The 14481-nt window shown below is 36.6% G+C and overlaps 1 protein-coding gene across 5 annotated transcripts in view; it reads left to right on the forward strand.

The window, feature by feature from the left end:
• Window positions 1-14481, forward strand: part of LOC131276549 (A disintegrin and metallopeptidase domain 3-like) — a 126262-nt gene that overhangs the window by 50543 nt on the left and 61238 nt on the right. For all 5 annotated transcript variants that reach the window (XM_058289853.2, XM_058289854.2, XM_058289857.2 and 2 more), the window contains exons 8-11: window positions 4150-4221; window positions 4466-4632; window positions 6107-6188; window positions 6823-6959. In XM_058289853.2, the coding sequence (XP_058145836.1) occupies window positions 4150-4221; window positions 4466-4632; window positions 6107-6188; window positions 6823-6959 (458 nt within the window). The remainder of the gene's footprint in view (window positions 1-4149; window positions 4222-4465; window positions 4633-6106; window positions 6189-6822; window positions 6960-14481) is intronic.

Raw genomic sequence — 14481 nt, forward strand, 5'->3', positions numbered from 1 at the left:
TGCTATTGATTGTTCGCTCCTTTGGATTAATGGATTATTTTTAGCATTTCATTTTATCTTTTATATTGGCGTTTCTCCCCCTATGCCTTTTTTCTCCCTCTGAGTAGTTTCTCTTGGTATTCCAATTAGCATCCTTTATTTATCCTAACCAATCTTGAATTCATGTTACACTTCATATTAATATAAGAGGCTTATAACAGTTAAATTCCATTTAGCCCCTATCATCTTTTGTGGTTTTGTGTATTTTACATCCCACGTGCTATAAACCTCAAGAGAATTTTTTTCCTTTTTTTTTAAAAAAAGTATTATTTATTTCTCTCCCCTTCTCCCCCGCGCCCCGTTGTCTGTTCTCTGTGTCCATTCACTGTGTGTTCTTCTGTGTCTGTTTGCATTCTTGTTAGTGGCACCGGGAATCTGTGTCTCTTTTTGTTGCATCATCTTGCTGCATCAGCTCTCTGTGTGTGCGGTGCCGCTCCTGGGTGGGCTGTGCTTTTATTGCATGGGGCGGCTTTCCTTAGGGGGCATACTCCTTGCGCGTGGGGCTCCCCTACGCGGGGGACACCCCTGCGTGGCACAACACTCCTTGTGCGCATCAGCCCTGCGCATGGGCCAGCTCATCACATGGGTCAGGAGGCCCCGGGGTTTGAACCCTGGACCTCCCATGTGGTAGGCAGACGCTCTATCAATTGAGCCAAATCCACTTCCCTTCTCTATTCTTAAAGAAGCTTTAGATTACATAAATGTTATATTGAAAAACAGAATCTACATCTGTAAGCAACACAGTTCCATCCATCTGCCCCATGGGATCTAAGCCCCCTCTCAGTCAGCAGCAGAGTGGGCCTCATCATCCCCAAATCCTCAAGACTGAGGAATGAACAAACATAAGGGGGCTGCAGCTATGAACTTAGGTAGACATTATTATTCTAGTAATAGAAGAACTTTTAACACTGATTTAAAGATAATGGTCACGAGAGATTCTGAGGGGAGGGAGAGGGAAAAATCGGTGTAATATGGGGCATTTCAGGTACATTAGAAAGATAATTTACTTTTTAAATAAATAGTCAATTTTTGTCTAAAGAAATTATGAAAAGAAATAATCTTCATTTTTCTCTCTATATTTATCATTTCTAAAGCTCTGATCCTGTCTTGTAGGTTTGTGTTTCTATTTCTCTTTGGCCTGTAGATGATTCTCTCTGCTTTTGTTTATCCAATAATACCTTTATTTCACCTTGACATTTTAAACATTTTATTTGAAAATAATTTCAAACTCTCAAAAAAGTTAGCAGAATGATAATGCAAATACCATCTCCCTTCTCTTTATCCAGATTTATTTATTATTAATATTTTATCCCATTATCATCTATGTTCTCTCAATTTCAGAATAACATGCAAATTGCTTTGTGGACCTTAACATCAGTGTTTTTTCACAAGACTATGGCCATTCTCTTATATAATCACAGAACAGTTACTACGTGATTAAATATAACATTGGTTTTAAAAAGCTTTTATCACATTCACTTTAGCTCAATTGCATTGTGGTTACATAATGTGATCTAAGCAACACGTTTTATATTCAAATAACTCTTTTATAGCCTAGTATATGCCAATTTATCGAAAGCTTTCATTTATTTTTGAAAAGAGACATTCTCTCACTGTTGTATACAAGCTCTTACACATATACATTGTTTCCAACATTTGCTTGGGTTTTCCAACCTTACATATATAATTACCTTATCTATCAATTGTTAAGAGAACTGTTTAAGAAAATCACCTACTGTGATGGTCAATATATAATTCTGTTAAATTTAGCTTTATCTATTTTCTAGCTGTGGAACTAGTTATAAGCAAGTTTATAATGTTTCCATCTCTCTGATTAATTAAATGTTTTATTTACCTGTTGTAGTAATCCTTATGCCCATGCATTTTTTGCTTTTGACCATTACTCAAATTAATAAAACTACATGAGCTTTTTGTCTAGTATTTTCCTGATCTATCTTTTCATCCTTTGACTCAATATTTTATGACCTTACGTATTTTTTCCCAAACTTAAAAATATGTCTTTATTTCAAGTGAAGCAAACATAATCAGTTTGACCATGATCAAGATAAGGAATATATAATTTATAACATTTGCAGCACATTTTTTATATATATATTATATATATATATATATATATTTTTTTTTTTAAAGATTTATTTATTTATTTAATTTCCCCCCCTCCCCTGGTTGTCTGTTCTTGGTGTCTATTTGCTGCGTCTTGTTTCTTTGTCCGCTTCCGTTGTCGTCAGCGGCACGGGAAGTGTGGGCGGCGCCATTCCTGGGCAGGCTGCTCTTTCTTTTTCATGCTGGGCGGCTTTCCTCACGGGCGCACTCCTTGCGCGTGGGGCTCCCCCACGCGGGGGACACCCTTGCGTGGCAAGGCACTCTTTGCGCGCATCAGCGCTGCGCATGGCCAGCTCCACACGGGTCAAGGAGGCCCGGGGTTTGAACTGCGGACCTCCCATATGGTAGACGGATGCCCTAACCACTGGGCCAAAGTCCGTTTTCCAACATTTGCAGCTCATTTTTTTTCCCTTCAACTTCCCAGAGGTGTAGAACAGTTGCTATTTAAATATAGCACGATATATTAGCATTCAGGTTTTTACAAGAAAAGGATTAAAAACACAATAACTCTGTTATATATCACTAACACATTACGCCAGGGTCAAAAGTCTTTGTTTAGTGCTAAATACATCTGCACTGGTTTTTAAATTTCATTTTATTTAAGTATATAGTTCATACATGAACATACATAAACAATATATAGTAAAAGTTGTGTATTTAAAAATAAACATGCATAACATCATACTAGGGTCACATATATCAAGCCACCACCGCCAACTTGCATTGCTGTGAAATTTTGTACAAACTATGCAAGAATATCGTCAAAATATTACTACTAACTATAGTCCATATTTTATATTTGGTGTGTTTTTCCCCCAAACCCACTGTTTTATTTTTTGAAATATATTATTACAGAGGTTGTGAACTTACAAAACAATCATACGCATGTGTAGAATTCCCATACAGCACCCCTTCACCAACACACCACGCTGTGGTGGAACATTTGTTACAGATTATGAGGTAATATCATCAGGCAATTACCATCAACCAGGGTCCATAGCATATATTTAGCACACTTTTTTCATACCTCCCCCCATTATCAACAATGACCTTGTACTTTAAGGGCTTTTATTTTAACCTGCAGTAAAGTTTTGTGGTTTTTTTGGTACGCTTTGTTATTGAAATAGAGTTTTGCCTGTTAATATTTTGTGATAACTGATATAGTTGGATTCATTTCCAAAATTATACTTTTGCATTCCACCGTTTTGCTTTTCATATGTTTAGCCTTGAAAAATCACCTTCATTCACAGCACACGTGCTACCTGTTGTAAGGATACACTATGGTTTATTGGAGGAGCTTACAGAGAAGTAGCAAAGTGTGACCAATCTCCCGCAATATGGAGCTCAGAGAACAGAAGGAAAAGATTTCTTTTGTCTCTGTCTAAAGGAACTCTATCTACTCCATTATATTTTCTGTCAACAGTCTTCTGCAGGCTTGGTGGACATTATCGAAGATACCAAGCTGCCACTTTTCATGTTTTTGGTGCACATGTAGAATTTTGGAGTAAATAATAATAATATTTGTTTCCTTGAATAAGGCCATAGTCTTGAAATTGTTCACTATTACAATACTCAGACTCTAGTTTTGAAAAGCACATTGTTTAGCCAGTGTATATGGTTATCTTATTGAGAAAATGATAAATAACAGCAGCATACTATAATAGATAAAATAGGCCTCAGTTAGAAATTTACTTCAATCATGAGATTTTCACACTTACTAGCGATGTGATCTTGGAACCTTACTCTTCCATCCTATATCTATAAAGAAGAAAATAATAAAAACGATCTCATTTTAATATTATTGACTAATACGTAAAGTCCCCAGATTTCTGCCTCATATTAAGTAAATTCTTGATAAATCTTAATTCTGCCTCTATTCCTTCACCAGAGCACTGAATCATTTTAAAATGTTATGCTTTATATCCATTTTATATATGGTAGTTTAATAATTTTCACTAGTGATATAACACAGAATTTTTCTTTCAGTTCGATTATATGGGCTCTGAGATATCAATTGCAACTGAAAAGGTTGTCCATATCTTTGGTCTTCTCAATACTGTAAGTATTTATGTTTCACCTCTAAATATTAATTATTATTATCAATACACTAAAATTGTCTATATAGAAAACCATTTGCATTTTTATAAAACGTATAGTCCTGCCATCTAGTCTCATCCACCAAAAACTAGACCTCCAAAATGTAGGGAATTTAAAATACATAAAGTATAGAGATTTAAAGTGGAATTTTAAAATTATATTTCTTATTGCCCCAAACCATATAGCATGAATCTTCTGTTTTCAGATATTTTCCCACTTTAAAATGACTGTTACCCTATCTTATTTGGAGTTCTGGTCAGACAAAAATAAGATTTCAACGGACGGGAATGCTGATGATATACTCCAACGTTTTTTGTCATGGAAACAAAAATCTTTGACTCAAAGGTCCTCTGATATGGCATACTTCTTAATGTAAGCACTTTGTTTTACGTCGCTATGGGAGTTATCAAATTATTTGATATTCTAAATATCAAGATTATATGCAAATTTTAAAATGTATCATAAAAGGATATCTTAAAGAGGAATGTGCATATACTGTGCAGTAAAATGCAAAATGTAAAAATTTGATAACAATATGAGACATTAAATCATGGAAGTTCATTCTTCTCAAAGAGAAGAAATGGAAATGTAATGGTATGGAACATATAGAGGGCCTCAGGGTAAGCATGGGGCATTTGTGTTTTTCTTAACAGTTTTCCTCTGTGAAAAAGAATTGAAACCATCATTTCAATATCAAAACAAACATAATATTAATTAACAATGCAATGCTAATGTATAATGTTGAATACAACATGAGACATTAAAATAGTTCATACGTGAAATGGACTACTTTATTATCCCCATGGTCACCAGAAATACTTAAAATGGAGCTATTTAACTTTTTTTCTCTGAATCTTTCAAGGTTTTTAAAAAATAGGTTTTTGTTGCACTAATTTGTTTTTTTTTTTTTGATGCAAAAAACGAAAACACAATCCTAAAGATTTTAAGCAATAAGGAATATATTTATAACTCTCTTGGTATTTCTCGTGGAATCTAAGGTTAGGTTTGGAGATTCAGAAGTGAGGATACTTCCTACACCCTGTTTCTTTTCTACCTAGCGAGTCTACTGCATATTCCATTGCCCTTTTCCTTCTTCCTGAATCCAAGACTTCTTGTAAATTTTCTTTTTACCTTTTAAAGATTTATTTATTTATTTATTTATCTCCCCTTCCCCCTTCCCCACCCCGGTTGTCTGTTCTCTGCATCTTCTTCGTCCGCTTCTGTTGTTGTCAGCGGCACAGGAATCTGTGTTTCTTTTTGTTGCGTCATCTTGTTGTGTCAGCTCTCCATGTGGGCGGCGCCATTCCTGGGCAGGCTGCACTTTCTTTCGCGCTGGGCGGCTCTCCTTACGGGGTGCACTCCCCTACGTGGGGGACACCCCTGCGTGGCACGGCACTCCTTGCGTGCATCAGCACTGCGCAAGGGCCAGCTCCACACGGGTCAAGGAGGCCCCGGGTTTGAACCGCGGCCCTAACCACTGGGCCAAGTCCGCCACCAACTTTCTGGTTTCACTGTGGACAAATTATGACCATTAGCATATCCTGATTATTACACCTTACAGTTATTTGATTCCAGTGATGACAACAATGATAATTTATTTGGTGAGGATTAGGTATTTCTATGCTTTGGTGTATGTAACATACAATGTTAAAATCTTTAGAACTTATCTTTATAGAAACTAAGAAAAATTACCCAAATGCAAAATGATTGGAAGCATAAGACCTGATATGTAATATCCATGTTTTAAAGGAAGTATGACTTTACTGAGGAATCCAATATTTAAAAGATCATTAAGTTATTCATCATTTAAAATATGTTCATTCATAAGAATATTTTTATAATTTAGTTATAGGGACCATCCTAATTATGTGGGAGCAACGTATCATGGAATGGCATGCAATCCAAACTTTGCTGCAGGAATTGCTCTGGTATACATTTTTATTTCTTCAGCAATTATATCACATTTAAGAGTTAACATCTATTTCTAGAAATAAAATTATATGCAGTGTATCCTTCACATAATTTTGTCAAATATTTATAAAATGCTTATTTAAAATTTGAAACTCAAATATTATTTTTAAAACAAAAGAAGTTCCATTCACATGGTACTACACTAGTCTTCCATTTAATTTGACTCTCATAAAATTAGTTTTGAGTTCGAAGCTAATTGTGAATTCAATACTTTAGAATCTGATTGTATTTTCCAAGTGTTCACTTGAAAAATAATATAGTTATTGAGACAATGTTCCAAATATTGAAAATGTTTTTGAATTATTTTGGAATTTAATTCAATAAAAAGTTAAAAAATATATGATTGGGTTGATCTTACTTTATTATATTGAAAACCATTTGTTTGAAAAGAACTGTTACTCACAAAGAGCAACACAATTTATTTCATTTTTTTCCCAAGATCTTAATAAAATAATTAGTTTTCATTTATCATTTTCTGAAATTTGTAACTGTATTAGGTAATATGGTCAAAAGTGCTTCAGAAGATTGAAGGTGTGAAAAAGTAAGTTAGACAACAATGCTGCTCTTCTCTCTCTTTTTTTTTCTACTTAGTATGCCAAGTCGGTAACTTTAGAGGCATTTTCAGTTGTTATCGCACAGTTGCTTGGAATTAGTCTGGGATTAACATATGATGATGTCTACAATTGTTACTGTCCAGGAACTACCTGCATAATGAATCCTGAAGCAATGTAAGGTGATACTTTGGTCCAATCTATATCTTCTCTTGGAAAAATATTTATATTAGCCATTGGTGTATAATCTCTTGCAAAAGAACTTGACTATTTTTATTAAATATATATTTGTTTATATAAAACTTGTTATCAAACATGAGTATAAGTTGTTGAAGGAAAGTGCACTAAGTAGTTCTGAATGTTATGATATGGAAAGAAAGTGGATGTTGATGATGACTACCTGGAGTTAATTAGGGTCTTAAGTGGAAATTCCTTCCTTCCTTCCTTCCTTCTTAAATTTGTAATGAGGATCTACTGTGTCCCAAGTGTAGTGTTAATTGGCCTTACCAAGCAACAACAATAACACACACACAATAACAAAAACCGAAAACAGATAGATTTGTCCTAAATATGTTATTCCATTAGGGACAGAAAATATAGACATAAGAATAAACAAAATAAGAATTGCTTGCAACAGATGCCAAGAAAGAATAGTAAGGTACTATTATGAAGACTATATGGAGAGAAAGAATTGTATCTGATAAGGTGGTTTAGGTAGTATGTCTACTTATATTGAGACCTGCAAGAGAAGAAATTAATCTGGTCATATAAAGAGCTTGTAGAAGAGCTTTTCAGGATCAGCACTTAAAATGATACTTGCATGGGAATTAGCTTGAGATACTCAATGATCATTTGAAGGAAAGCAATTGAGGGAGGGAAAAATTAAGTAAAAGACAATGGGGCTAAAGAATGATGTCAAGAGAGGAAGTCCATGATATTAATATAGGAAAGGGAGGAAAGAGCCATAACAAGCAGTCATGATATGCAAATTTGATTTCATGATAAATATAGAAAATTGTATTTTAATAGGTTTATATAGTAAGAATAATAAAAGATTATCTTGTAAAATGAATGTAAAATATATCAGGGGAGAAAAGCAGTGATATTTTGGAGATGAGGATTTTTATAATGAACTACAGTTTATTGGAATGAAAGAAAGGGAGATGTCAAGAATTATTTTTAGGCTTTTGGGTATTATAACTTAGTAAGAAATGTTAAAAGGCCAATATTTTAAGCAAGATTAAAAGTGGGAAGAACTTCAGACATTTTGTATATGTTGAATTTAGGGTATTCTTCATCATTCAAATAGAGTTGTTACTTATATGGGTTAAATAATGGATCTGGTTCCCAAAAGGCAAGAGATTTAAGATGTGTGATCCATCAGCATATTTTAACTGGAGTTGAAAACATGTAAAGAGATGAGATTGTTTAGAAGTTATAGAATAAAAAAAGGTGGCTTAAGAGCAAGCTTTGAGTAACTGTCAGATTTACAAGTTGAACAGGGCAGAAAAAAGCAACACAGGGTGAGAAGGAGCAGAAGAAACTGGTAGTACAAGAACGAGATAGTATGGAGGCTTGGAAACAGGGAGGAAGGAGTTTTAAATACGGGGAGAAAATGGCAACAGTGAGGTAAAATCATCAGCATGATAACCTCTCCAAATTCTCATACAAAGTAGAACAACCAGGAAAACACACAAACATACAACAAAAGACCATACTACATGTTCCCCAAACATGTGTATGTATATAACATATAGTGTAACAAATTGTGGGACTAATCCACTGACAAAAAAAATAATAATACAACTGTGTAGGAGGTGGGAGAAGGGACACAAAAGTATTATTGAAAACCTTACAAACCAGGGAACCCAGAAATCAGTAAAGTAATCTGCCCCAAGACCTGGCTGTCTTCACTAGTTCTGGAAGATCAGGTACATTGTGCCATAACAGGAGACTAATGTAGTGGGGATTTTGTGAATTGCAGCTGAGAGCAATGGCACTGTGGAAACTTCTTAAGATGGTAGTATGGCCTTGGTCTGTGTCTTAAGAAATCTGATAAAAGTGATTATATGTACCTCCCAGAGCATGGTTTTATTCTCTACTAACAGGAACCAGTGCATGTTGGGAAAATGACTGATTCCAACATTTAAAGAAAATACAAACTGGAATATCTTATCTCAGGAAATAAGGAGGTGCTCAAAGAATGATGGAAATTTATCAAAGGGAAAAAAGTCTATCCGAAGGGGTTCCCACTGCTCAAATCTGGGGCAACTTGAGTGTCAAAAACAATATTGATAGTAACAGATTATAACTCGTTGGGTAAAATAGGAAAGCGTGAGTCCATACTGATATGAATGCATATCCAAGACAGCGACCTTAATCTCATCATGAAGAAACATCCCATGTACCTAAATTGAGGAACACTACCAAATAATATCATAAAACATTTAAAGGTCATACAAGTCAACAAAAACATAGGCAAGTAAACTAAGGAGGCATGACATTTATATGTAATGCTTTATTCTGAACTGGATCCTTTCACTACAAAACTCCAATACAATGACATTTGTGGAAGTATGAGAAGAGTCTGAGGATTAGAGTTGTTAATGTATAATCTTTAATGTATTGATTTTGATGGGTCTATTGTGCCTATGTAGGAGAATTCATTTCTGTGTAAGGATTACACAGAAAAATATTTAGAATTATCAGGGCAATGTGTTGGCACGTTATTAGTAACTCGGTCAGGAATCAAAATTTATTCTTTATATGATATTTCCATTATTTCTGTGGGTTTGAGTTTGTTACAAAATCAAGTAAAAACTCATCAAACAGTACACTTAAAATACAAGTTGATAATTATAAAAATAATCTAGAGCTAATATGTTTCATACACTTCTGTATTATTTTAACTGATTAATTTTGTTACCAAAGAACACGTGATTTTTTCATTAACACAATCAACTGTCTTTTTTCCTTCAGTTTTCCATATAAACTTCCCAGTATGTTCTGTTTTCTTAACGTATTGATGCTTCTTATAATAATGAACATAATAATAGTTGGAAACATTTAAATAGGGATTATTATGTGCTTAAGCATCTTTCTGTGTTTTAACTCATTGTCACTCATGTAAATTGCATGACTACCATAGAAGGACATTTTCCACCCCATCTTAACTTCTTCTGGTAGCTAGATGTTGTAACCTGACTGAAGTATTACAGCAAATTTTAGTAGAAACGAACTTATTGCTTTTATTTATTTACCTTATTATCTTATATTCTTATTCATATAGGCTACAGAATATTTGGTCTAGAAAATTAGAATTGAGGCACACTAAATTGCTATTGATTTAAGGACAAGAACATTCTATGGGGGCAAACAACTGTATTAACAGTAAGATTTAAATACAAACAAACCATATAAGGCCTTTATTGTTTACAAGATTTAAAAACAAATAATATTGCCAAGTAAGACCAACTGGGAGTTTTAAAAAATAGTGAAACACGGAACAGATTTCTATAAAACAAAAGATATGTCTCTCTAAACACCTATGGTTTCCCAAGGAAATTCATTTCTTTTTTTTTTTTCCTACACTTCAAGGAAAACATTTTTTTTTTAATAAAGTGCCTCTTCTTTTATTTTTCCTCTCTATCCCATAAAACATTTAGTTTGAGCACCATCCTTGAGCCTCCTATAAATGTTTGACATCAGTTAGTCAAGCAATTAGAGCACTGCTCTAAGTTTGTACTTTGAAAGCATTAAGCCTGTATCTGTCCACCCACCTGTGTTTTTTTTTAAAATATTTATTTATTATTATTATTTTTAATTACATTAAAAAATATATATGAGGTCCCATTCAACCCCACCGCCCCCGCCCCCCTCTCCCCCCACAGCAACACTCTCTCCCATCATCGTGATACATCCATTGCACCTGGTAAGTTCATCTCTGAGCATCACTGCACCCCATAGTCAATGGTCCACATCATAGCCCAGACTCTCTCATGTTCCATCCAGTGGGCCCTGGGGGGATCTACAGTGTCCCGTAATTGTCTGTGAAGCACTATCCAGGACAACTCCACGTCCCGAAAACGCCTCCACATCTCATCTCTTCCTCCCGTTCCCCACACCCAGCAGCCCCCATGGCTACCGTTCCCACACCCATTTCACATTTCCTCTGTGGACATTGGATTGGTTGTGTCCATTGCACACCTATGTCAAGTGAGGGCTTAGATTCCACATGGGTACTGGATGCACTCTTCCCGCTTCTAGTTGTAGACACTCTAGGCTCCATGTTGTGGTGGTTGACCTTCTTCAACTCCATGTTAGCTGAGTGGAGTAAGTCCAATAAGTCAAAGTGTAGGAGCTGAAGTCTGTTGAGGCTCTGGGCCTGGGTGTCATATTATCAGTCCAGAGATTCAAATCCCCTACATATATCTTAAACTCAGCACCAACTACAATTCCAATAAAGTAGCATGCAAGTCTTGGGAAAAGAGATCCCCTCTGAGTCCATTTCCATCACGCAGAAACACCAGCTCCAAAGAAGGGCCATCTGTCATGGCAGTGAACCCCTTCTGCCATGACCATAGAACCCGTGGGTCTCTTTATCCCTCAAAAGAACCAATACCTGGGGTTGTATCTACTTTATCTGTCTCTTAGACTCTGTTCAGTTGTACATAGGGGTATTCCTTCTGACAACCTCCAGACTCTTTTTTAGAGACTCACAGCCTTATAATCTCATTTCTCCTTTCCATTTCCCCCTTACATTAGGTCAAACCGCTTCCCGAAGTCATGTTATTATATGTAGATAGGTATATTCTGCTGTTCCGCATTGAATCTTTAATTCAAGGTCATTTTCTAGTTGCTTCTTCAGCTGGTATGTGGTAGTGATCCCTCGGTGCCAGGGAAGCTCATCCCCGGGTGTCGTGTCCCACGCTGGGGGGAATGCATCACATCTACACGCTGAGTTTGGCTGTGAGAGTGGCCACATTTGAGTAACATGAAGGCTGTCAGGAGGAAACCCCCAGGCACAATGCTACTCTAGGCCTTGTTCTTATTGCAGGTGCATAGGCTCAAAAGTGTAGCCATTAGTATCAAGAGCCCACTGTTGGGCCCTCCTTCCTTCCTGGTTCTTGCCGTTGCACCTGGAGGATTGCCGCTGCTCTCCCAGGGCCCACAACAGTGACCCCCCGGCCAGGAGCCCAGTACCCCCCCAGCTGTTGTTTTTAATTGTTTCCACTATGAGTATATATAGACATTACCATATACCCTGGGCATATGCCCTGTATAACTCCCTGTCAACCATATATATCCTGTCAATAACATCCCATATCAGTATTCCTCCGCTGCCATTGTTGAACCACTCTGTGATCCAAAACTTCCCGTAAAGTGAATCCCAACATAATGTCAGCTTCAAAAGAGTCTTAGATCACCAAAATTCATATATACAATATACAGTATTTCCCCAGATCCACCATAAAACCTTTTCCCTTCCACAGCAATAATCTTTTAACTTATTCATATCATATTTCCTGAAACTGATGTACAGATTCCGAAACTATAGTTTTCAAACAAGGTAACATTTGTGCTTACTATGTGGTCCATACTTTAGGTTGTACAGTTTTCTAAATTTTTTAGTTATCCTATATTTTGTCTTATGGTTTTCATTATTAGTCTGTCGTCCCCTATATGTTTTTGGTGTAATATTAGCTGTTTTATATTCATCCTCGTGTACTCTCACATAACTCCTCTTTTGCCCCCTTATTTACCTTTGTTCTATCCATTGCACGTCCATTTTCCCCTCCCCTTAGGGCCCACAACGCCTGCCAATCTAATGCCCTGGGAGCCGTCCTTTCTCACAAGAGGTACAGTTCTCTCTATTCAACGGCATTAGTCTTCCCCAGGAAATGGGTCCACCCCACCCAATGGTAGAACCCACCTTGGCAAAATGAGCTTTCAGCTATTCCCTCCGGAGTCCGTCCTGCATCAGACCATACCCCCTGAGCGTCCTAACCAGGTGACCCTCCTATTTATAATTTGATACGTTTTACTCAACATTTAGTTCTCAACGAACTTCTGGCACTCTCCCATGTTTGTATGTTGCCCCTCCCTCCCACCTATTTCTTGGACCATATTACCCCTCTTCCCATCTCCAGCCCCCCTCAAACCCAGAAAACCCCACCCGAAGGTAACCCCTTGCCCCCATTTTGTCCCTTCTTTGTGCTCATACTTACCCCCAGCTTATCACAGATTCCACCCCTCACATCCTTCCTCCACCCCCCGATTTCCAGTAAGCCACTTTTCCAGACTCTAGCTCTCTGAGGCAGTTAACTTATTTCATATCATTGAGGTCATATAGTATTTGTCCTTCAATGCCTGGGTTGCTTCACTTAACATAAGATTCTCAAGGTTCATCCATGTTATCACGTGCGATTGTAGTGTATTGGTTCTTAGAGCTGAGTAGTATTCCATTGTGTGTATATACCACATTTTATTGATCCACTCATCTGTTGATGGACTTTTGGATTGATTCCAACTTTTGGCGATGGTGAACAATGCTGCTATGAACATTGGTGTACATATATCGGTTTGTGTCCTTGTTTTCAGATCTGATGGGTATATACCCAGCAGTGGTATTGCTGGGTCATATGGCAAATCTATGGATAATTTTTTGAGAAACTGCCAAACTGACCTCCAGAATGGTTGGATCCTTCTGCATTCCCACCAGCAATGGATGAGTGTTTCCCTTTCCTCACATCCTCTCCAGCACTTGTATTCTACTGTTTTTTTCATGGCTGCCAATCTTATGGGCGTAAGATGGTATCTCATTGTAGTTTTGATTTGCATTTCCCTGATAGCTAGGGATTTGGAGCATTTTTTCATGTGCTTTTTAGCCATTTGTATTTCTTCTTTGGAGAAGTGTCTGTTTAAATCTTTTTCCCATTTTTTAAATGGGTTGTTTATCTTTTTGTTTTCGAGATATATGAGTTCTTTATATATGCAAGTTATAAGTCTCTTATCAGATATATGGTTGCCAAATATTTTCTCCCATTGTGTGGGTTCCCTTTTTACTTTCTTGACAAACTCCTTTGAGGTGCAGAAGGCTTTAATTTTGAGGTAGTCCCATGTATCTATTTGTTCTTTTGCTGCTCGTGCTTTTGGTGTGATATTCATGAAGCCATTTCCTATTACAAGGTCCTGTAGATGTTTCCCTACACTGCTTTCTAAGGTCTTTATGGTCTTGGCTCTTATATTTAGGTCTTTGATCCATCTAGAGTTGATCTTTGTATAAGGTGTGAGATGGTAATCCTCTTTCATTATTCTACATATGGCTATCCAGTTCTCCAGGCACCATTTGTTGAATAGGCCATTCTCTCCCAGTTGAGAGGGTTTGGTGGCTTTATCGAATATTATATGCTATATACATGAGGTTCTATATCTGAAATTTCAATTCGATTCCATTGGTCTGTGTGTCTCTCCTTATGCCAGTACCATGCTGTTTTCACTATTGTAGCTTTGTAGTATGTTTTGAAGTCAGGAAGTGTGATTCCTCCTATTTCGTTTTTCTTTTTCAATATGTCTTTGGCTATTCGGGGCCTCTTTTTATTCCAAATAAATTTCATAGTTAGTTTATCTAGTTCCTTAAAGAAGGCTGTGTTGATTTTTATTGGGATTGCATTGAATGTGTAGATCAGTTTTGGTAGGA

Source organism: Dasypus novemcinctus, chromosome 29 (genome assembly GCF_030445035.2).
Source record: "Dasypus novemcinctus isolate mDasNov1 chromosome 29, mDasNov1.1.hap2, whole genome shotgun sequence".
In the NCBI taxonomy this organism is placed as follows: Eukaryota; Metazoa; Chordata; class Mammalia; order Cingulata; family Dasypodidae; genus Dasypus; species Dasypus novemcinctus.